Source organism: Protomyctophum bolini (genome assembly GCF_963924005.1).
Source record: "Protomyctophum bolini genome assembly, chromosome: 14".
In the NCBI taxonomy this organism is placed as follows: domain Eukaryota; kingdom Metazoa; phylum Chordata; class Actinopteri; order Myctophiformes; family Myctophidae; genus Protomyctophum; species Protomyctophum bolini.
In genome coordinates this window covers 29,646,266-29,670,308 of record NC_137875.1, presented here as the reverse complement: position 1 = coordinate 29,670,308, position 24,043 = coordinate 29,646,266, and the positions used below count along the sequence as shown (strand labels likewise).

Sequence of the window (24,043 nt, the reverse complement as noted above, 5' to 3'; positions counted from 1 at the left end):
CTGAGGATAATTTGACCTTGTCTGAAACAGACTTTCATGATGACAGGGACAGCGAGTGCATTTTCCGTCGCCGTACCATCCCCGTTGATAATAACCACAAATGTGTCATTCAATATGCAGGAACAGGGAATATGAATTTTTGACCATAATTTCAATGCATATGTCTAATTTTAAAATGAAGATTACATTTTACAAATAAAGCAGAACTGGTCCTCACAGGTCCTAATCTCTCAAGACAGATTCAGAGCTCCGCAGCAGAATCTGTCGGCAGCTCCTGTTACAATGTGTAGAGTGGTTGTCAGGAATGTAAACAAAGACACAAGCAACCCGGAAGAGGAGGGGCCAAATGGGCCAAACGGGCCAACATCCTGTTACCCCAGAATTCAAAGGAAAATACAGCAGAGGGCACTGTTTTTCCTTTTTTTGCCAATGGGTTCCCAGTTTGCATGGGTAAATCATTCAGATTCACTTGCCAGAGAGCTGCAGCAATTTCAATAGTTCTGACACGTAGCCTACCTGAGAGACAAGTCAATATTCTGAACCCAAACCCAAACACACATACCAGGTTTATATAAACACTGAATTTGGCCACTGGATTTTTATGAAAGACAATGAATGGACAATGGTGTGTTCCTAATCTTTCCCCACCTCAACCCATTTTTCTCTGGTGAGGACTTATTTGTAATGTCAAATGTAAAGGCAGGCAATTTGGCTGTATTGTGAGGTTATTTAGAGAGGGGTTTGTTCTGTTGTGGTTACAGAGCAGGCTCCTCTTTCTTTGGTTCTTTACTTCTTTCATTTCCGTTTTATAGGTCACATGCTCTGGTTTTGAACCCTTTTCAATTTGAACTCTCGGTCTAGCTCGTGCATTTTTCACATTCTATCTTTATCTCTGGAGGTTTTTCAACATCCGGTAAAAAAAAAGACGAAAAAAGTAACGTCTACCTGATTTACGTCACTCTGGTTTTGCTTGACTTTTCTATGTCTTCCTTTTCCGTCTTGCTGTCCCTGTCATCGCTGTATCATTCTCTTTCCACTTGGTTGGAGAGTTTCTGTTCCGATTCAAGGTGCTTTTTTAGCAGAAGTCTGAACTGTTACACAGAAGTACAGAAATAAAGAAGGATGTATCAATGTATAGAGTATAGACTAACTTAATGTGAAATATGTAATTTGGTTTGTGTACTAGTAATTCATTTGAATTTGGACAGCATGGAATTATAAACAAAATGATAATACTTTGAAAGAAGGCTGTGGTATGAGTTGTCGGTTTCTTCATGTACGTAATTTAACAGTAAAATCCATTTGTGTATCTGGATGCCTGATGAAGGTCCGAGCGCACACTCACTCACTGTACTCATTCAAGTACAAGCAGGGAATGTTGGAGTGGCATGCTCTGCAGACTGTGCTAACATAAATATAAAACAAGATAAAAAATACTGAATATAAAAAACAACAAAATAACGTAATAATATCCTAATTACCATAAAAAACCTGGTTATTATCTCCATTGTTCATAATTTCTAGAGAATTAATTTTAAGAGAACACAGTTGACCCCACAAGTGAAGTGACCCTTCCCTCTCCATAAAAACCTTTAATTTATGAGTCATAAATTATGACCCAGCAACCATAATGGCTGTTAGTTGAAGTAGACACTTTAGAGCCAACTGTTATGTTTAAGTGGGTCTTTTGTGAGCTGGCTTGTACACCTGCACTGTAATTATTATGGAAAATGCAACCAAATGGACCCTAAGCGGTCGATGCACACCCTCAAGAGTTAAATGAACACTCAGGATTTTACTGTGTGCTTTTAAAACGGAGTAAGCTATTGTTTAACCCATTAAAACCGGGGAAGTGTCATTTTAGATTTTAGCTAAAAATATATTATTTTACACATACATAGGCCTACAAAAAATAGATTTTCAAGTGCATTGTGACGTGTGAGCTTGTTGATCTGCTATTTTGCAGTTGTTTATAAAACAGTGTTCACAGCGTATACAGTTATTATATATATATTTAACTCAAACCTTTGCATTTGTCTCTGGAAGAACATATTTTGAGATGGCGGTCTGTGACCAAATACATAGAATTTTGGGGGTCCTTGTCATGAAAAGGTTTGAGCACTACTGATATATCATATAGGCCTTATATATGTTTCAATCGTTTAATTTTTTTTTTGTAAAAATAAAAATAGTAGTAGTAGTAGTAGTAAGGTAGTAGTAGAACTTAAGTAATATTGCATTGCATCACAGCCTTCCAATCAGCTTTGTCAATTATTCAGCCTCATCCTGTACGTCCACTTACCTAGTTGGCAGCAGCTAATAATCACTGCAGGTACTGGACCTGTCATGTCACATTGACCTGTGTTGTTTGGTTGTAATTGTTCCCACTTCCCACTGCACTAGCAGCGCTGAGAGTTGCGATTGCATCATTGTATAGCCTATACTGCCTTCCAGTTATACCTTAAAGTAAAAAATGGTTTAATCAAGCTGCTTTTGTGTATTTTTCTACTTGGCTGTGTATGCTGTTCATGCTTTTCATTTATTTTTATTTCGTATTATTAATTATTAAAATGATGACGTCATGAAAGGGGCCTCCCGGTCCTTAAGGCCACCCCTGGATATAGTAACATAAGTTTGGATGATTTATTAAGACATTTGTACTGTAGAACCGGCCCCAGGTCTTTAATGGGTTAAAGCAATGCTTCTTTGTGTGTATGAGTGTTTGTGTATAGATTGCTCAGTTTTGTTATTTCTATTGTCCATTTCTTGGACACTCATTGTATGCATTTGTTTCTCATTCAGAACTGTTTTCGAGTGCTCTTTGATGTTATTAGTGCATGTGGCACTAATAAGTGTTGTGATTTTGTGGTTAGGTGGAGGTTGCTCTTATATTCCTATGATGCCCATAAACTATTTTCGGGCGGTGGAAAATCGAGGTGTGGAGGCCGCAAGGGCAGCCTGAACATCTATAATTCACATCATGTGCTTGTCCATTTCTGTGTACTACTGTTAATGTATCTGTGGGTACATTCCCCAGTGCACATTCCTGTATTGACTATCTTTTTTTCCCTTTTTTTTACTATGTTTTGTGGCAGGTACACTTTGAGCACCTCCAACTCATCCATTGCTGCCCTGCTGTGTGCCCTCTACCCCCACTTTCCTGTTCATAGCACTGACAACCGGTAAGGCAGGCAGGCACGTGCGCGCGCGCACACACACACACACACACACACACACACACACACACACACACACACACACACACACACACACACACCCATCCATCCAGACACAAAATATAAGTATAATTCTTGGACAATTATATACTACTACTACTACTCATGTACATTTGCTGACCTGTAAATTCCTCAAATTGAATTTCCCACACATGCCTCTGCTCTGCTGCAGTGCCCTTCCTTTTACTATTACTGCTAATGATGTAGTAGTATTTCATAGTATTTTTTGGTCTAGGTCAAAGTGTGAATGTCAGTGCACTGTTGTTCCCACAGCTATCACCTCCAGGCCCTGCGTCATCTGGTAGTGTTGGCTGCTGAGCCTCGTCTGCTGGTGCCGGTGGATGTGGATAGCCTCAAACCCTGCTACGCCCTCTTAGATGTCACCTATAAGGTAATGTATAATCCACGTATACGGGTGGAATACAGTTTAAAACCAATTGTTTATAGTTGCAGGCCAGATTTATTTTATATTAGAGGTCTGTTACTGTAGTGTAGGTGCAGTAGTTAGTTGTAGTAAGACATTGGAGATGTGGGGGCGATGAAAGCAGAGTGGTTAAGGCACGTATGTAGCAACACAACCTCACAACCTCAGCCTAAAGGTCTAATATCTCCCCAGAGTCATAGGGATATCCCTTTGGCTTAGTGGTTAAGATGTTGGCTTTTCATGCTCTGCCTGGGCCTTTACACGTATGTGCTCATATTACAGTGTGGTGCGTAAATAGCCAAGTTTGTAGGTCTGCTAGTTCACATTCAAAATAAGGATGCCAGGTGGAAAGTGGCTTTAATTCCAATAATTGATTGGATTCCGCTGGTTTCACAATAGTGAATAAGTGAAGTAGTACTAGTCTGTCATCATGGAATTAATATTATGTAAATTCAGTGCAGTGTCTGGCTTCTGTCCATGTTTGGACAATGATGGATTACGCTGATGAAAACCATACGCGTGTGTGACAAAGCACTGGTCGCTTCCTTTAGATGCTTCCCTGACACATTTGGTTATACCATTTGTTGACCTTCCTGTCTCCTCTGATGTAAATGAGGAATCTTTCAGCCATGACATTTCTGTCTCCGCCATCACTTCTCTCTCTCGCTCTGTGTGCGTGTGTCTCCTAATATGTCTCCTCTCTGGATCCTCTTTCTATAGCCTTCTCTCTCCCTTTGTCACAGATGTTCCTCTGAACCCTAACCCCTAGTTGTCACTTCCTCATGATAAGCTCTTTCAGATACACATACATACAGTACATGTATGCATTGCACACATACGTACACTGAAATGGATGCATGTGTGTATGTACATAACATTTACATTCAATAGATATAAATCAGGATGTACAGTCTTATCAGCCTATAAGCACACTGCACACACATACAGTACATATAGTATGGTGTACAGTGCACAGTATATATGTACGGACACACAATCTCACACACACACACACACACACACACACACACACACACACACACACACACACACACACACACACACACACACACACAGTTTCAGTTCTTTCTTTTTCTTTTTTTCCTCCTCATCGTGTTCAGCATGTTCTAGTGTCGATTCTTTTTTTGGTCGATTTTGCACCAGTCAGGCCTTGGTTTTATATATTATTAAAAGGAAGGCATGCTTCAACCTTATCGCTGTATGCTTGTCAGTGACATCACTAATGTGCATATAAGATGACACCCTTTCTGTGTACCTGCTCTGTGTGCTACGTTTAACTCAAACATTTACCCGTTTATGACTGTCGTCATAAACTAGCTTCTACGTTCTATGGTAATAACTCAGAGTACAGCACTGGGTACTCTGACAACGGTTACAAATTACAATGAGTACTCTTAACAACAACTACACTGGGGTATTGCATAACTGGGTGTGGCATGAATTTCCCCGGTACCTAGAGGGGTGAGCTGTGCCAAGTGGGACTTTAGATTCAATACAAATTGTGTTGTGATGAAAACCATTTTAACCATTTTATGTTTTACATTCACTTGCTGTAATTGTGATAGCTTTCCTTTGTCTACAAAAGCACTCGCTTTTGGGAACGTTGGAGTGATAGCTTATTACATTATTTTCTTTGTATAATTTTTACGTGCCCTCTCCATCCTTTATCTAAACAGCAAACAATACAATACTGTATGTTCCTTATTTGTGCCAAATGTTCTCAGATACTATCAGCCCTGTCTGCCTGGAGCACTTGTTATTTCAAACATTTGATGAGGTATTTTTGCCCTGCTGTCAGTGATTTCTGCCCAGTTTGTTATAAAGCCAGCCATTGTTGTTGTGATATCCGACTCATTGCAGTTATATCTTCATCGTGCACGTGCATTAAATAACCTAGAGGTTTTACAGACTTGACTAATCCGACTTCCAGTACTTCCTTGTTCCTTCACTTACTGTATGTAGAAAGATCTCATTCATTTGGCCCTTTTGGAATGTGTGTGTGTGTGTGTGTGTGTGTGTGTGTGTGTGTGTGTGTGTGTGTGTGCACACATTCCCCATGCTTACCTTGGACATCATTCATCAGATATGTCTGGTATGAGTTGCTTAATGGGGAGTGTACTGTTGTTGTTCAGTGCTGCATACCAAATGTTCCAATGTTAGACAATACACGCTCGCACGCACACGCAAGCCCACACACACACACACACACACACACACACACACACACACACACACACAGTCCCTGACTCCCTACAGTTGAAGGACAGCTGAAGGTTGAAGAAGAACTGAAGGCTGCTTTATGTTCTTGGGACCACCTCAGTTCCAGCTATCATTTCAATTACTGTTCACAGCAGAACACTGAGCCTGGCACTGTGGACATCAATCACTTCGTTTGTGTGGCGCTCACAGTAAACACATAGGCCTCTAAGTCAGAGACACTATGCATTACAGGGATATAAGTTTAATACATGAGCTTAAGGCAGAAGTACATTCAGGATGGTGGTAGAGAGTATTCCTCTCTGAGTAAAGTAGGGATAAAATCAAAGCTATATTACAAAGATAAGAGAGCCCTTTGCCATGGCACCTTTACTCTGATATTCAAATAGCCACAACATAACAAGGCCAAAGTTGAACAAACTGTCATTTTACCATAAATCTTCCAAACACACCCCCACATCAGGAATGACAAATCCGCAATGATTATTTCAGACATACTTTGGAATCTCGGTGTTGCTGGGACATCTGTGTAGTGCCTATGGACTCTGTGTTGCTGGGACATCTGTGTAGTGCCTATGGACTCTGTGTTGCTGGGACATCTGTGTAGTGCCTATGGACTCTGTGTTGCTGGGACATCTGTGTAGTGCCTATGGACTCTGTGTTGCTGGGACATCTGTGTAGTGCCTATGGACTCTGTGTTGCTGGGACATCTGTGTAGTGCCTATGGACTCTGTGTTGCTGGGACATCTGTGTAGTGCCTATGGACTTGGAGGAATTGTTGCTCTGGGTATCAGCCAGTTTACTGCACTCAAACTAAAGGCCAAAGTCTTATATCTTTACCATGTGAACTTATTCACGTTGATTGTTGCAATCTTATACATGGGAGGATTGCTGATTTGATTACCGGCCTCAATTAGAGGATATAGTTTAGCTGTGTGCAACCTGAGGGTACACTCAACTGTGCCAAAATGCCTTTGAGCAAGGCACTTTATCTCAAATCTGCTCGCATGTGCGTTACAGAGGGCAAAGCCTGCACACTGCCATACATGAACACATTTATTTTCTTGTTTCAGGAGACCCAGTGGTACGAGGAGACAACGGTGGAATTGATGGCTCCCACCATGCTGCCTGAACTACAGCTTCTCAAACGGGTAATTGGGAATTGTAGTTTAATAGGATAACGTTAATATATTGTATTGTAGTGCGTTAAATGTATCAATGGCTAATGAGCACTGCCCAACCTTAAACAAGTAATGCCCAAAATGTATGATTTATACAGTATCTAATACTCGTCATTACATGCCTAACTTCAAAACAAAAGCATCCACACTTTTAAACCCTTAGAAAATATGGGATCCCTGTATTTGTAGATGCATCTTACGCAAAGCAAATGTACTGCACGCAGCCACTAAGGAAAGTTTGAGATACTTAACAATAACATTTAGTTTGATTTCTGAATTGAATCAAAATGAAAAGACAAACCCATTTCACAATTACGCCTTCTTCTGTGAGTCGTGAGTTGACAATTCTGCAGATGGATTTCATAGTGTGGCCTATTGTGTAAAAATGTAACTGCATCTATAATGGGTGCACAGCCTTAATCTCGTTTTAAGTGTTTTAATGAGAGACACAAACAATTATTATTTCTCATTTTGAGCCAAAGTTATACAGAGCTTTGGCGTGCAACAGTTTGCATGTGAGTGTGTTGGTGTAGCAGTTGAGAGTGTTGGTTAAGCAAAACAGCAATTTCCCCAATTACTGTAAGTTCTGAAAGGTCAGGGCATGTCTTTATTTAACTTAAACTCGTTTCCTCTGTTTGCTCAAGTCTTGGAGAAAACAGTGGTTGGTCAAATGTGTAGCTTGTCTTGTGACTGTACCTTTTCCCATTTTTAGAATGTGATAGTTATGTTTTAGTTAGTTGCCTTTTTAATGTCCAGGTCATGTTTATGTCCAGGTCACAGTTTGAGATTCTGATGAGAAAAGCACAGTGCAGTGATGTTTTTCTGGCCAATGAATCGTACATTGGCTGGTTTCACAGTATGTGATTGTATGCTGTTGTAGTGCTTGGGTGTAATTTGAGTTTTGGTTCCATGTCTGCTCCCATTTAGGCTCTAGTACACAGAGCAATGCCAACTATATTCCGACAGTAATTTAGTACATTATATTTTATAATAAACATTAATTCTAAGTATTAAGAGAAGATTAGTTCAAATACATCCTCAATGATCCCTGGGATTTTCTATAATACAATGCTTCTTTGTATTTAAACAACAGAACAGTGTAAAATATATGTTTTGTTTGTTGTTGCAGATCAAGGTGAAGGGGCCACGTTACTGGGAATTGTCCATCGACCTTAGCAAAGGAACCCAACATCTGGAGTAAGACCTTTGCTTTAAAGGCAATTTTTGGCACCCAAATTACAATTAGTAAATATGAATGCATTCAGTGTATTTGTCTTTTTGTTTTTAATTTACACTGGTGTTGATAATGTTGTAGTTTCTGATGTCATCGAGTCCAGGAAAAAAACGTTGTGTTGTTTCTCTAACATATTTCTGTCTGCTTTGCTCTCTTTTCATCTACCACTTTAATCTCATTTTCCATCTTCTACTTGTACATCCCATTTCCTCATTCTCTTTCCTCCGTGTCTCTCCATTCTTTTTCCTTCACCCCACTTTGTCCTGTCTCCCTCTATCATCTTCACATCCCTCTCCCCTCCCTCGCAGGTCCATTCTGACCAGGGATGGTGTGTTGTATGTGAAGCTGAGAGCGGGTCAGCTGCCTTACAAAGACGACCCTCATGGCTGGAAGAGCCTATTGGCCTGCAACGTCAACAGCCACAACTCTGAAGTCAGGGCCTTCAAGGTACACCGCAGAGCAAGTGGCCTGCATTTGGCTTCTATGTAAAACTGTCCAGTTGGACAGGCTGTCAAACTGAGTTCAATCAGATTCTCAAGTTCAAATTGTCGGCGTTGAAGCCAAGGAAACCAGGAGTTTGGAAGAGACACAAGCCAATTTCCAAATGCTTGTGGACGGGAGGTGATCTCCGCAGAGCGGTGAGAGGCAGTAACTGCCTCTCACTGGCCGTGCGATCTGGCTGCAGCTCTCACACTAGTTCTCAACTTCTCAACAATAAATCAAATACTAAAATAATTATAAACCTATACTAAGCTACACAAATAAACAACACTTTCACATAAGAAATAAAAACATAAGATATACCTCCGTTCCCCACAACGCATCACGTTCTTAATGAGACGCGTTTTAAATCACGCACCCGCGCGCACACACACACACAAAAGAGCCTGGAGTAGGAGATCGCACCAGCGATGGCCAGTCAGATATGTATCCGCTGTGCACAGCTTGATTCCCAGCCACAAACATTATTGAGCCAAACTAAAGTCTGGTCAGGGACCCATCCCGAACAGACTTTTTGTAAGCACTAAAAAGGATTATGAATCGACCCTTAGACACTTTTACTGTGTGTGTGTGTGTGTGTGTGTGTGTGTGTGTTAGTGGACTCAATGCTGCAACTATCCTTCATCATCCCTTACTGTAAATAACACTTGATTAACCCAAATGCCTTAGTTGCAAATTAACTTTGACACAAAATGTCAGTGTTGTGTCTCAGCTAGCCTGGCCTAGACAGGGTGCTTTCTGGTCTAGAGGGGCTGGCGAGCTTGGTGCAACCGCTGGGTAATATTGATTCACCGATCAGAGCACCTCCGCCCCTCCCCTGCCTGGTAGAAATCAGCGGAGGAAAGCGACGCCCCTCTATTCCCACTCCTACTCTCCTAGACCAGGAAATGTGTCCCATTCCCCCAGGCTTTAATTTTTTGAGGCAAACGGAGATAAAAGCCTGGGTACCGAGGCTATGTCTCAGTTGATTAATTACCAGACATTTACTGTACCTCCCAATAGCTTGAGAATGAGACAACCCTGAATTAGTGCAGGTCCAATTGCGAAGAGATTGGTAATAAACGAGTACTAGATTAGCCGATCTGGGGCACTGGGGGGACGTTAATTGCCTTGCACCAGGGGGCACCAATATGCAAACAGGAATTAAATTGCTCCCTGGTTGGTTGGTACTGTATTGTCTAGTCTTGGCAGGTTGTGGCTGTAGGCGTCCTTTGATCGTGGAGTCTGTGTTCTGCCACCGTGTGCATATTGTGTACTTCTCCATCACTAATTCCTGTGTGTGTGTGTGTGTGTGTGTGTGTGTGTGTGTGTGTGTGTGTGTGTGTGTGTGTGTGTGTGTGTGTGTGTGTGTGTGTGTGTGTGTGTGTGTGTGTGTGTGTGTGTGTGTGTGTGTGTGTGTGTGTGTGTGTGTGTGTGCGCGTGCGCGCGTCTACAGCCTGAGGCTATCTCTACATTCACCTCTGAGCCGGCCCTGGTGTCATTCGCGGAGTTCTTCTGTAAAGCCTCTGAGGCAATGAAACATGTGAGTTTTCCACACAACCCTGACATTTGTAGTGCTGATAACCAAATACAAGTCACAGAGTCTTATCGAACATTAGAACTATCCAGGCCTTCTGTTTTAATGCAAATGGTATAGATGCCCTTCCTGACTAGTTAAGTATATATAGATTGACGTGATTCCACAAATCTGTGTATGTACAGTATGTGAATGCATATAATATATAACTGTAGCCCGGCTCCATGCAGCCCCTGAATCGCTAGCCATGGCCATTAAAAAAATTGGTGAAAATAGGTCTGAAAGTGGTACTCTTTTATACTCCAATAGGTAATTTAAAAATAAATGTAATACTTTTGTAATCCTGTAATCCAGCATGCAGGTACAGACATAGCTGTATTGGCTTTAATGGTAAATGTATAGCGCCTTTATCCAAGGCGCTTTACATAGATTGTGCACACACATTAATACACTGATGGCGGCAGAAACCATGCAAGGCACCAACCAGCACATCAGGAGCAATTGGGGGTTCAGTGTCTTGCTCAAGGACACTTCGACACTAACTCTGAGGGAGCCTGGGTTCGAACTAGCAACCTTGTGGTTGCCATCCAGCCACTCTACCCCTGAGCCACCGCTGCGGCAGAGGCATCAGGGTTGCTTTCGTCAGGCATGACGATAACGTAAATGACGACGTCAACGGCCCTTTTTTCAGGACGAATATCTGACGTTGATGGAATAAACAAAAAATATTCAAGACGAGATTGGCGCTGACGAGCTAAACAGCTCTCTTGGTTGACTAAAATATGACGAAGACGTGTGTGAGTTTTCGTTGATGAGACGAGACTAGACGAACATTTTAGTGGTTTGACTAACAAAGTTTCAGAATGACTGGAAATGTTCCGCCAATTGTGCGTGCAAAAATATCAGAAATGCTGCCGCTACTATGGCTGCATCCTGCCCGTGTGTGTGTGTGTGTGTGTGCGTGCAAACTGTGCATGCACACACGCACAGACCCTCCCTTAATTGTTACTCTCTCGCACGCCGCGCGCGCGTCTCTCACACACACACACGTACTGCAATCGGCTTTGCATGTCCCGTTCACATTGCCTACCTGACGTTGTACTTGTAGTGTGCTCTCCACTCGTAGCTTTTAAAAGTAATTTCCTCAGAAAAGTGACAGGTCTTAAACAAATTCTCCATGACTGTAGATAGGAACTCTAATTAAATCCTTATGCAGAGATTAAATGTTGTATTGTAAACTAAACCTTTTTTCCCCCTGTGTGACACATTCTAAGCCCTGGCCCCTCCCCTCTCTTCCCTGCAAGTGTGATATGTGTGAGTGCATGCCATAGGGTGCATTTTATTCCCTTGAGTATAATAATGAGGAGGCATTTTTCTTTTTTATTGCTAATGAATGATGCATAGGCTAGTTGTATTGTTATTATCCATAATTTGAATCTTCAAACTGGAGATATACTTTATGATAATAGCCTACTGCAGTGGTTCCCAAACCTTTTCATGTCAGACCCCCAAATTGACACTCATCAGCCCGTGGACTTGACATGAATTAGGCTACCGTATTTAATTTAATGGCATTTTATCTCTGAGACCCCAATGTATATTGTAAAATCAAGTTAATTTAATTTAATTTAACTCTGTCCCCGGACCCCACTTTGGGAACCACTGGCCTACTGTTCAGTCATAAAATACAGCCATCATAAATATATAATTTAAGATGATTGTAATTTTTGGTGCAACCACTCCTACATCCAGCAATGTCCGTGTACCTGTTTGTTTGTTTGTTTGTTTGTGATGTAGGTCAATGAGCACGAGTATGTGACTTATTAATAGCAGTAGGGGGCGCCAGAAACAGAGAGAGGGGTAGTGCTGTGTCTCTAATGAGAGAGATAGAGAGAGAGGGGGGGGGGGGGAATTGCACCACTCAGTTCACACGTGTGTGATTTTTGACTAAAACTGGACTAAACCTTTTACGTTTTCGTCGACTAAAATGACTAAAACTGACTAAAACCCTTAGGAGTTTCCGTCGACTAAAAGGATAGAAATGACAAAATGTGACTAAGACTAATTAAGCATTTTGTCCAAATGAGTAAGAGTGACTAAATCTAATAAGCATTTCGTCCAAAAGACTAAAAATGTATAATAGAAACTCCATCTCCAAATACTGCAGGTAATTCTTTTCTTTAAGATGTTGAGGGTAAAATGGCCTCAGACTTTAGATGTTTTGGATACCATGTGATTCTGCATAGGGCATCACCATTGTTGTGTCATATTTTGCTTTGCAGTCGCTACTGTTCATGTGCAACCATCAGCAGAGTGTAAGGGAAGAGAGATGGCTCACTGCTCTATAGCTTAGCTACATTTAACACCGGAACTCCAACAATTAATTGCAAAAACCTCCAGCGATTAGTTGCCGATTTTAGTTGGCAACTAATTGAATAATCTATTTGATTACGATTAATCGGTTAATTAATCGGTTAATCGTTAGTTAATCTTAGAATGATCTGTGTCTGCCGTGAAAATCGGGCGCCGTCCAAGAATGATGCAAAATGATGTGAATTACAGGACTGACATCATACTACCCACTGACAGCTGCAGGTACTTGAGGTTCTCTTGATTATGTGGATCATGCAGTGCCATTCGTTACAGCCCGCACCGTTAAATAGAAGAAAATTCATCATGTTCTACCATAACGTCATGTAATTGAATTCACAGGCGAAAAACAGGAGAATTCCTGTTGCGGTCTATTTTAATTTTTATCTCAAGATTGATCTCTGGACTCTGGCTCTATTTCACATTTCTCTCTCTGTGTCTTATCTCTTTATCTCTGTGCTATAATTATAAACAGGATAATGTAGTGTTTGTTGGTGGTCAAGCACGAGTCCTGTCTGTGTCTGGATTTAAAATGTGCGTGAAAGACTGTCCAACACTTTGCTACTGTGTCTATCTCTCTTCTCCGAAGCCTGGTTTATGTCATGTGCCAAAAATAGCTGATCCAGAATCTCACAATGTGTTGCAATGCGGCACTTTGTGAACTTGTATCAGCTATTTTCGGCACGCATCATCATACTATTATGTATTCATTAAGAATATCTCCGTCGTATTGTCTCGCTCTACCAGGCTGTCTCGTTCAATGTCCGTTAACACACCCGGGCCCTGCTGTCTTTGTCCCATCGTTACGTGAATGAAGAACAGTGTTTACATTTAACATGGTGGTCTTGTGATGTAATGACTGTTGTTTCTCAAGTGGAGGCTCCAGCATGGCCAGCCAGCCAACCAAGTCATTCTGACTTCCTATTGATGTCACTTTGTATTTCTCTCTCTCTCTCTCTCTCTCTCTCTTAATGTTTGTGAACAGAGTGAAGAAAGACTGGCCCTTTTCTCAGCCATGCTGTATGAGTGTGTGACTCAGGAAAACCCTGACATGTTGCCTACATACATTGCCATTGACCAGGTAGGCTAGTAATCATTACTCATTCACTGCCAATGATGAAGGAAAATAATGTGGAAAAAAGTCAAGCATTTACATTTCAAGATTTAAAATCCCAACGTTCTTGTTTTTTTTACCCTCTTATGAACACATTACTTTCTTTCTATGTTTGCCTTCTACTGTTGTGTGTTTTCTGGCTATGGAAAGTACAAACTTGTTTCCTTTGCAAAGTTTTTGTAAATAGATGTAACCGTAAACTTGACCTTGACACATCACTAAACTGATGATTCGGATGACCTAGTATTGCATATAACGGATTAATAATTTCCTCCCTAGTTGTGTAACATAGCGTTTGGTGTTACCGTGATTGTCCAGCGTAACTTTATGGCTCTCTTTGTCTCTACCAGGTGGTCCATTCTCTGCGTGAGGGCGACCTGTCGGAGACATTCCCCCTGTGGCAGATGCGGCTGGTGCTGGAGCTGTGTGAGAGCAGGGTGCTGAGGACCCCGCAGCAGAACGGACACGGGGGCCGAGGCCGAGGTGCTCTGCTCTGCTCCGAGTTCCTACCGGTCATGAAGAACACGGCTGACGTCACCCTGGACACCTGGATCGCTGGTGAGGAAGAGGCAAATGGCGGGAGGTGAAAAGCGATGTATTTTAGGAGGTGGTGGATGGAGTGCTAGTGGGCAGGTAGAACCCTTTGTGAAAGGGGGTTCCCAGGGTGTCCCCAGCTAAATGAGGAAGTGTTTAAACAAGCCCAATTTATTTATTTCTTTGCTATTCAAAAATAGCAAAAATATCTACAATGTGCATTGAGTGTTATAGATCAAGTCCGCAGTCCATCGTCAATTACTCATTTTAAATATTAAATGTTTGAGAAAATGTAGTCAATGTTTGAGAATCACTGGTTGTACAATGCAACCAACATATGAGCAAAGTCTGTATCCTGAAAGACTGCCAAGAAGTGACTTAGTGTGTTGTTTCACAGCTAAGATGTGTCAATACTTGTCCCTGTGTGTCTTCTTACACTGACGTAATGTAACTGTTCACTCACTGTTGGCTCACTCCCTCTGCAAATATCTCTCCGTTTGATCTGTCTCTTTCTCTCTCATCCCTCCCTTCCTCTTATCATTTTGTCTTCCATTCACGCGCATGTCTGCACACATACACTCCCACACTCTGAAGCGTGGGAAACAGGTGCAGTAATTTGGGCGAAGTAACAAAACGTGATAACATTCCATTACTTTCATATTCATATGTCCTCTTGGAAACAGACTCAGAACTCAGAGTTGAATCAAAATGCAGTAGTAGTCTGGTCTGTTAGTAATTATATTTTAATTTGTGATTTTTCTTTCATTTCTTTGTATAATTATTTTTATTTTTATTTTGTTTATCATCTCCACCATGCCGGAACGACTTTTTTCTGTCTGCCCCTGTCTGTCTGTAGTTCTTTCATCTTTGTTTCTGTCTGTCTAGGACAAGGAAGAATCTCAACCCCAAATGTTTATGCCTAATTCCTCATAGTGGTGTTATAACAGGTCGCTTGACATTTTGGCCAAAACGCACACAAATCGGTACACGACTCTCTGGAGTCATGTGATTAAGTCACATTTTTCATATTTTCTAGTTGGCCCGGGAAGGGGCCAGTTTTGCAAAACATACCAAAGATCAGCATCCAATCTGCACCCAATTTGAATCGCACATTGAGGGGCCTCTAAACGTTGCTGAGCCAAAGCAATTTAAATTCCACCCATAGGGGGATGCATACAGATGCTACAAATATCACTGTTTCAGATCTTTTTTTCTCTCTACCAAATTAGGGCCAAATTAGCCGTGGTAACCCAGGCTTTTATTTTCATTCACAAAAGAAATTGAAACCAATTGGAAAATGTGGCAAGTGTGGCCACTTCCTTGTATTACGCTTACCGATAACAGTGCAGAGGCGCATTGTTCTCCGCTGTTTTCTACTGAGGATGGGAGCGGGGGCGAGTCCTCAGATCGGTGAAACAATTTTGGACCGTCACCCACCCCTCTAGACCAGAAACCACACAGGCTGGGCCAGGCTAGGCCCAAATGTGAGTCATGTGAAAATAACCGGTTTTGATACTCCATACTATTTGCCTGTAATTGCCGTCACAATTTTTTGGGTGGGGCCTATTCCGCTTCTCTCCAAAGGTGGCGCCACAAACATAAACCGTTGCGTCCGTCTATCGTACAAATTATATCGCTTCCGCGTGCACCTCACTACTGACACAGCCCTGTGTAGGCAGCCAGGCCCGGCAGGGATCTGCACCCCAAGGAGCACACTTTTCTAGTTGTTCAATCACGTCCTCCAGCTGTATGCATATCTTCTTGTGCTTATCTTGAGGCCTTCAGCTTGGCTACGGGTATCAAGGACCACTGTGACCTTGTGAAACTGTGTGTGTGTGAGTGAGTGTGTGTGAGTGATTGAGTGAAGTGGCAGTGTCTTCCTAGAGGTAGACAGGCCAAGCGTATCCAACAACTTTTTCTGTGATCCCTCTCCGACTCTCTTCCACATGAGCCCTGTGTTTGTCCTGTTTAGTTTTTAACAGTATTTGGTGTGTGTGTGTGCCCTCTAGATAACAGCTCCGTGCTTACGACCTACATGAAGGGTGAGGACTTCACTGAAGACACCCAGTCCACCATGCTGGCCTGCTTCCTAGTTTACCACTCTGTCCCCTACCTCAGGAACACACACACTCAGCTGGCGGGTGAGACAAATGCATGCATGGAAACACACGTGCGCACGCACATGCTCACACAACCACAGCTGGATAACAGGACATATACAGTATAGTCAGCTGTAAAATACACATACCACGTACCTTCACATACTGTACATACATGCGTACAAACATGCATTTTTGTATACCGTGTACAAACAACTTGTATGTGTACAGTACACAACAAAAGTATAATCAGCCAATGCATGGTGTGTTCACACAAATACACACACATTTTTGAGTGGTGCAACCACTCCAAGGAACAGCAATGTACGTGTTCACCTATGTGGCCATGAGCACCAGTATATGACTATGAGTACCAGTAGGGGCGCTGTTGTGCCAGAAACAGAGAGAGAGAGAGAGATAGTATTAGTGCTGCACTGTTGCCTGCAAATGAGAGAGAGAGAGAGGAGAGGAGGGGGGGGAGAGGAGTTGCACCACTCAGTTCACACAGTGTGATTTTTCAGAAGTACGGAACCTACTCACCTACCTATGTGACTACCTATGTGGCCATGAGCACCAGTGGTATGACTATGAGTACCAGTAGGGGCACTGTTGTGCCAGAAACAGAGAGAGAGAGAGAGAGATAGTGCTGCACTGTTGCCTGCTAATGAGAGAGAGAGAGGGGAGTTGCACCACTCAGTTCACACGGGTGTGATTTTAATTGACTTACAGATTTTACTCAAATGCATTATTATTCACGTAGGTTCAGTATTCCCTTCTATTTCTGCTGTGTCGGCGCCGCTCGGCGGTTATGTGCCATTCTCCTGACCTTGCTTCGCCAATTTCTCTCCCTCTATCCTTCACTTCCTTCTCTTTTTCTTTCCATTCTGCCCTCCTACCTCCCCCCCCTCACACCCCTCGCTTTCTCCCTCTTTCCAACCAACCACCCCACCCTTTATCTCCAGGTGGCCATTCCCTGGGCGACCTGCTGTTGAGTTGCAGCCAGCTGGGCATTCCCCTCCGAGGTCTCCTGAGACTGGGTCCAGTGATGCTGGGCACCACATCTGGATCACAGGCGGGCGTAGGTTTCCCTCAGTATGCATACTAAAGCCAACCTCCCTGTACTGCACTGACTTCATTTCTTCGTTCTTTTCAATGGAAGTTGGTCATGCAGGTTCACAGACATTGTGATCCTTTATCAAATGTAAAATGGTCCAAAGAGCGGTGTCTCGTGGACACCGGGATCAATCCTAGTCACTAATACTTTCCAGATGCCGTTTATAGAATATTGGACAGCTGATATAAACTACGATCAGAAAAGGGCCATGGAATTGCTCAGCAGTCATTTTGAGGCAGACCTCACACCATGTTGGCCTAACTGTGGTCACATGCCGGTGGTAAAATGTTGCATCCATGTGGTCCTGACCAGGAATTCTTAAACTGATTTTGCTTTGGTTGCCACAAGATAAAAACAACTTCGTAAAACTGCATTAAACAAGACAACTTTACCTGATTCTCTTCCTGCGGAAAACCGACATCTGCATTTCCCTGATTCTTATAATATCAGCATTTGACACAAGACATGACCACTCTGGTCCTGTGATCAACTCCTGTGGCCTAAATGCCCTGACTCTGTGAGGGCTGTTCACCCCAGGGTTTAGCTGTGGTCTGGTAACGCTCGGCTTGGTTTGTGCCCCCATGACTAAGCCAGCTGTGAGAGAGACCATATCAAAACACAGAGCGATTCAACTGATGTTCTACAGTATGGAAGAGTAAGCTCTTAAGGATCTTGTCACAGTCAGTAGAGGCACTGACTGTGACACAGACAAGCAATGTTTGGAGCTAAACCTAGAGACATGCTGGACTGTCACAGGGGGTTTTAGGCCTCAGGAAAAAGGACAGGATGCTGTCATCATTGGAGCCTGCCATCGGGTGAGTGACGCATGTGGTCAAATTACAGATAACTATGTTAAAACATTAATATCATTCTAAATGCAGTTATATCCTCCCTGGTAGGATTGAAAACCAGCTGTACCAGAGGTCCCTGATGACCAGGGTTGAGAACCATTGTCCTACAAGTAATTCATGTCGTAGGTTATTGTACCACCAGACACCAGTGAAATTAACTTTAAATGCGAGGAAAAGGTTGACGAATGGAAGTTGTTTGGTACCATAAAGCCTATTTAGATCAGTCCTGTAGTAAAGTAACGGACGTTTGCACCCCATGAGACGTTGTAGGAGGAAGACTAAAATAAAGTCACTTCCTGCCCTGCCCTACTGATCATATCCTCAGATAGACCTACAGTAATATCTTCAGAGGCGTGTTGCATTCAGACCCTCGTCAAACCAAGTTATTAAAAACTAAATAAAATACTATTTAGTCGCTGCTGCTCAGTAGACTGGCCAACAGTTCCGTCACCACATAGCAAAGACAGGGTTATAGCATAAGAACTGTTCCTTAGCACCAGAATGTTTCCTTTTTGTTTATGACCTGAAAACACAAGACCAAGAATCAGTCGGAATCATAAAATTGCAGACTTCTATGATGTCACCGACATAGTTTAGCTCCATGTAAGTTAATATGGTGTCTGGTGTCTGCTATCTGCTATCATTGCAGAACCATTGTTCAAATAGACTGTACTGTATATGTAAAATGTTTGTACTTAACTTTGTACTCAAAATGTGTTCTCAAATAAATGGAATTGGAGTTTCAGGTCATTTCAAATGATTGTGTTATCAATCATATTACATTTTTTGGAACTTTACTGTGTTTAGACCATTTACGGTACTTAAATGTCTTACCAACAGTATGTACAGTATGGTCCATATGGCGGAAGAGAAACACAATATAACATACAGTAATGTTTTAATAACAAACATCGCAGCAGCTAATGGCAATCATAAAACAGAGTCTAATAATGCTGTGGCTTCGCAATGCAATTGCAAGGCCTTTCAGACAGCTCGTACCTATGTTCCCTCAGCCCTATGTTCCCTCGGGTCCGCGTCAATATGCCGACGGTCCGATTGACAACCTACCTCAAACCCTCACCCTAACCTCCCCCGGGGCAGACACCTAAACCTAACCACCCACCCTCTCCCGACCCCCAGCGCACCTCGGACCAATGCTCCTTCTGAGGGAACATAGGGCTGAGGGAACATAGGTATGACCCCCAAATGGACTGTCAGTTATCTGGCTAGATGGCTTGAATTCCCCTACATATTATATTCTACATCTTAAAATGTAAATTCTTCACTCATACTTTTAGTGGGAGAATTGCTTTCCTTCTTCCTTTTACATTTCGCTACAGTGATACAACAGTACTTTCACTACACAAACGCTAGTGAGAGCTTTGTGTGCTAATGTTGCTGAGCTATGTTTGGTGTTGCACCACCATCTTAGTACTATATTGCTAAGCTGTAATTGTCTAACCTACAGTCGCTGAGTGATTAAGTTGCTGAGCTGTAGATTGGCGTAGAAGTGTCAGTTGAAAGGTGTTCTTTCCGTGTGGCAGTGTAACCTGCGCTGTGATTGGTCTACTTTTGTCGGGATATACAAATATAAGCACACCCTTGTCTGGCTTCAATGCCATGTCGTAAAAAAATTGTTTCCTTATGGTTTGTGGTGTGTGTCTGTGTTGCCTGTCTATCTGACTTTGTAACATAACAGCACACTGGCGAAGCCTGTGAACCCGTCTGTAGCCAGCTTGGTGTTGACAATTTTCAGGACTTTTAGCACAGGATCGTGTGTGTGTGTGTGTGTGTGTGTGTGTGTGTGTGTGTGTGTGTGTGTGTGTGTGTGTGTGTGTGTGTGTGTGTGTGTGTGTGTGTGTGTGTGTGTGTGTGTGTGTGTGTGTGTGTGTGTGTGTGTGTGTGTGTGTGTGTGTGTGTGTGTGTGTGTGTGTGTGTGTGTGTGTGTGTGTGTGTGTGTGTGTGTGTGGACTACATATTTGAATACCTTTCCACCGTTTTGTCTTGTGTCTATCCAAATCCCTCCCCAGTTATCTGCAAGATTGCATTTCCTAGAATACACAAGGCACACTAAACAAGGCTGTTTGTGTATTTGCAAACTAAAGTCCATATATCCATTCATGGAGCTTTGTGAGTGTGAGAGACAGGACAGTGTGTGTGCACTACATGTGTGGAAGGATGTACAGTGTGGGGGCTGCTAATTGTTAGCCAGTGGAATGCTTGGGGCTTTAGTGGAGTTCTTAGAACGTTGCTAACTAGCAACTCTGTGAACATTCCAGAGCAAATGAAAAACATGCTAACAAATGCTGCATGCTCTGTCTAACACCACACCCTTTTCCTAGAAATGGAACTTGGAAGACATAGAAAGGCTTTCCACTAATGCCCAAACTCCCATTTTCAAGTAGTCTGTTGTTGCCAGCATGGTTAATAGCTGCCACAGGCTAAATTAAAATATTGTTATCACAAAAAGAGCATTTAGACACATATATCACACTGATGACATTATGGGAAAAGACATGTGTGAACATGACTGATGACACATAACGTAAATATTCCACTGTGAGGTAACAGAGGCAATTTGTATCATTTGCAGTGCAAATCCTTTTTTACACATCCAGATCTTGCAGTATACCAGGAATCCTCTATCTGTTCTACCTCTCTATCTATGCTCTTCCTAATTCCCGCCCCAATTCCCCTGGTTAGGGTGGACACACTAAAAGGTTTGTTGAATGTATTAATAACTGGAGTTGCTTTCCTCCCAAAACAACCTTCCTAGCTCCATGGCTCCAGGAGTTTCTGGCCCAGATACTGTATGATCTGTAAAGAATCAACTGCACTTTGAAGTTGCGAAAGATGCTGAGCACACCCACTCTTTTCCCATTCACTTTGAGAAGTCTGTTTTATGTTTATATGGAAAATTAAAAGCACAAGCTTATGGTATTTGGTGTGGATGAGTTTAATTCAGAGTGCTTTAATAAAATAAACTAAACTAAAAATATATATACAGTATATACTGTGTATATTTATATATATATATTGAAAACCTTAGCATGAGAATGCCATGTTGCACTGATTAAGAAACTATGAGTTGTCTCATTTCCACCTTCAATGCCTCAGTATGAACAGCTGACTTAGTGAGAGTGTGTGTGTGTGTGTGTGTGTGTGTGTGTGTGTGTGTGTGTGTTTGCACGCACGCACATTTAGTAGCCTAGTAACTGTCTAGTCTCATGTAGCTGAATGGATAGTAAATATCACTGACAGTAATAGTATTATGTACAGTACTTCCTGTAATTCAATGGGTAGAGCGTGACTATAACATGGCTGGTTTGAGGGGTTTTATTCCCTATATAAAATGGATAGAACACTACACTGACCACAGGGGTTGGGGGTCTTATTCCCATTGGGCTCACACATGCTAAGGATGAACAGTAAGCGTTCAAGTTACTTTGGATGAACTTCCCCAGATATTGGTTATATTTATTCTGATGGGTCCTCTCTCACACTATTTATTTAGTAAGGCATAATGCATTCTGATTCTGCATTGCCTTTAATGCATCCAGGTCCACCGTGTATGCATGTGGGTCATATGACATTTAGTTTGGTAGCACACATCCTTCCCTTCAGTTTGGTACAAACTAAGGCATTCTGTGTGTTGGTGGCATTGGATGGTTTGTACAGCCCAGAATGAAAGCCCCCTGAGTTTGATCCCTGCAATAGCCAGTCTGGTGGGTGAATCATCAGCCATGTGTCCTTGAGCAAGGCACTGAAACCCTATAGCTGCTCATTTTAACCCATTAAAAATAGCATCTGTGTCATTTTAGCACTGCGAACTTTAGCACTGATTTAGAAGGCAGGCTGACTGACTTCAGGTCTTAATGGGTGTAAATCACCCTGGATTAAATCCTGTAAATTTAGCAAGGTGAAGCGCAACAGTATACCTGGTTCCTGTTATGTAACTTAGACAGTGTGTCCAATATCCTGGCTACCCACGCAGGCCGACGTGGCACACCCCACACATTCCAGAGCAAATGTCACGGGACATCGACCAACACACAAGTCATCGTGGGCCAACAGGAACTGGGAGTGTCTGTGTGTGGGGGCTTCAAAGTCCAGTGGGATTAATGGCCTGTCCTTTGAACGCAGCGACTTCCACACAGAAAGAGAAAATAATTGTGTGTCTCCTGTTTATTAGGGTTCAAGAAAAGCATGTTTCCATGAGCCAAAGAATAATGGCTTTTCTCAAAAATAGGAATAACACATTCTTTCACCTAACTGTCCTAACACCTTGTTTATCAGTAGACAAGTAGAGGCTGCTGAAACGTAGAATGTCATACTCAACGGGTCTGGTCTAGACTCTAGATGTCAGAATGGCATTATACTGTACTATGCGGCCCCCACCTATGTCACAGCGCCAATCCGACTTGTCTGACCATATAAGAAGATATCTACCTGTCAAACTTGTCCCTTTTATGCCCATGAACTCCTTATGGCCGAGTCATGGTGACATGAGCATGATGTCAGAGGTCCGCCCGCTGTCCGACCCTCCTTTAAGCCAATTTTAATAGAATATGACAGTATAACCAGACCAGGTTATAATGTTACGGTATTGATTTAGCAGAATTTCGAGCTAAACTTGTCTGAAGATTATTCCTAGCTCATTATTGCTTATCAGATGGGACATTTTCTCAAATAAACTAAATTGTGCTTTCATTCTAACACAAGTAACATTCATCTGGCCCTTTGGGTAGCCACTGTGCCTGTGCAATCGAAACGGCTGGAGATCATAAAGGGAGTTTGGTCAAGGAGTTTAATTACTTGCGCAAGTAATAGTTTCGCCCGGCTCGTATGCACCGTCCCAGCCAACCCGCCACTTTTGATGCGTATGCAAATAAAACCGCAAATTGTGCCTGATTTGCTGGGACCAGATTACATGGTGTGTACGGTATATGTCCATCAAATTGTGCCTGATTTGCTGGGACCAGATTACATGGTGTGCGCAAGTAACTAGCTCTCAATGATGACGTAAGAAATATGTGGATTAAAGGACCCAATGCCAGAGTGTAATTGGTCTTCGATGGTGACGTAATGACGATATGTTTTAGTGTTGGGATGATTAAAGGTAATGCTCCTGTGTATACATGTATGTAATCTGATCCCAGCAAATCAGGCACAATTTGCTGTTTTATTTGCATACGCATAAAAAGTGGCGGGTTGGCTGGGACGGTTCTTGGCGCAAAGTAACCACAGTATACCGCTAATCAACTTACAAATTACATATATATATATAGTATATTTATCAGCTCTCAATGATGACGTAAGAAATATGTGGATTAAAGGACCCAATGCCAGAGTGTAATTGGTCTTCGATGGTGACGTAATGACGATATGTTTTAGTGTTGGGAGGATTAAAGGTAATGCTCTGGTGTATACATGATGTATGTAATCTGCTGTATCAGGCACAATTTGCTGGGCATAAAAAGTGGCGGGTTGGCTGGGACGGACAAATTACATATACATATACATAGTATATGTAATTGGTTGACAGTTTGTAGCGGTCGAAAGTACTTGCACACTCTGCTTGCGCACTAGTTGGCCATTTATGGCCTACTAGTGTGCAACAAGCAAGTATGC

General features: G+C 42.3%; 1 protein-coding gene across 5 annotated transcripts in view; it reads left to right on the top strand.

The window, feature by feature from the left end:
• anapc1 (anaphase promoting complex subunit 1) overlaps positions 1–19,057 on the top strand; it is a 51,301-nt gene extending 32,244 nt beyond the window's left edge. For 4 of the 5 annotated variants that reach the window (XM_080781587.1, XM_080781586.1, XM_080781584.1 and 1 more), the window contains exons 43-52: positions 3,096–3,182; positions 3,510–3,627; positions 6,972–7,049; positions 8,209–8,276; positions 8,622–8,760; positions 10,250–10,336; positions 13,686–13,781; positions 14,165–14,372; positions 16,358–16,489; positions 17,410–19,057. In XM_080781587.1, coding sequence (XP_080637713.1) covers positions 3,096–3,182; positions 3,510–3,627; positions 6,972–7,049; positions 8,209–8,276; positions 8,622–8,760; positions 10,250–10,336; positions 13,686–13,781; positions 14,165–14,372; positions 16,358–16,489; positions 17,410–17,552 — 1,156 coding nt within the window. In that variant the 3' untranslated portion in view covers positions 17,553–19,057. The remainder of the gene's footprint in view (positions 1–3,095; positions 3,183–3,509; positions 3,628–6,971; positions 7,050–8,208; positions 8,277–8,621; positions 8,761–10,249; positions 10,337–13,685; positions 13,782–14,164; positions 14,373–16,357; positions 16,490–17,409) is intronic. The other variant, XR_013965234.1, reaches the window with a different exon arrangement.
• Positions 19,058–24,043: the final 4,986 nt, after the last annotated feature.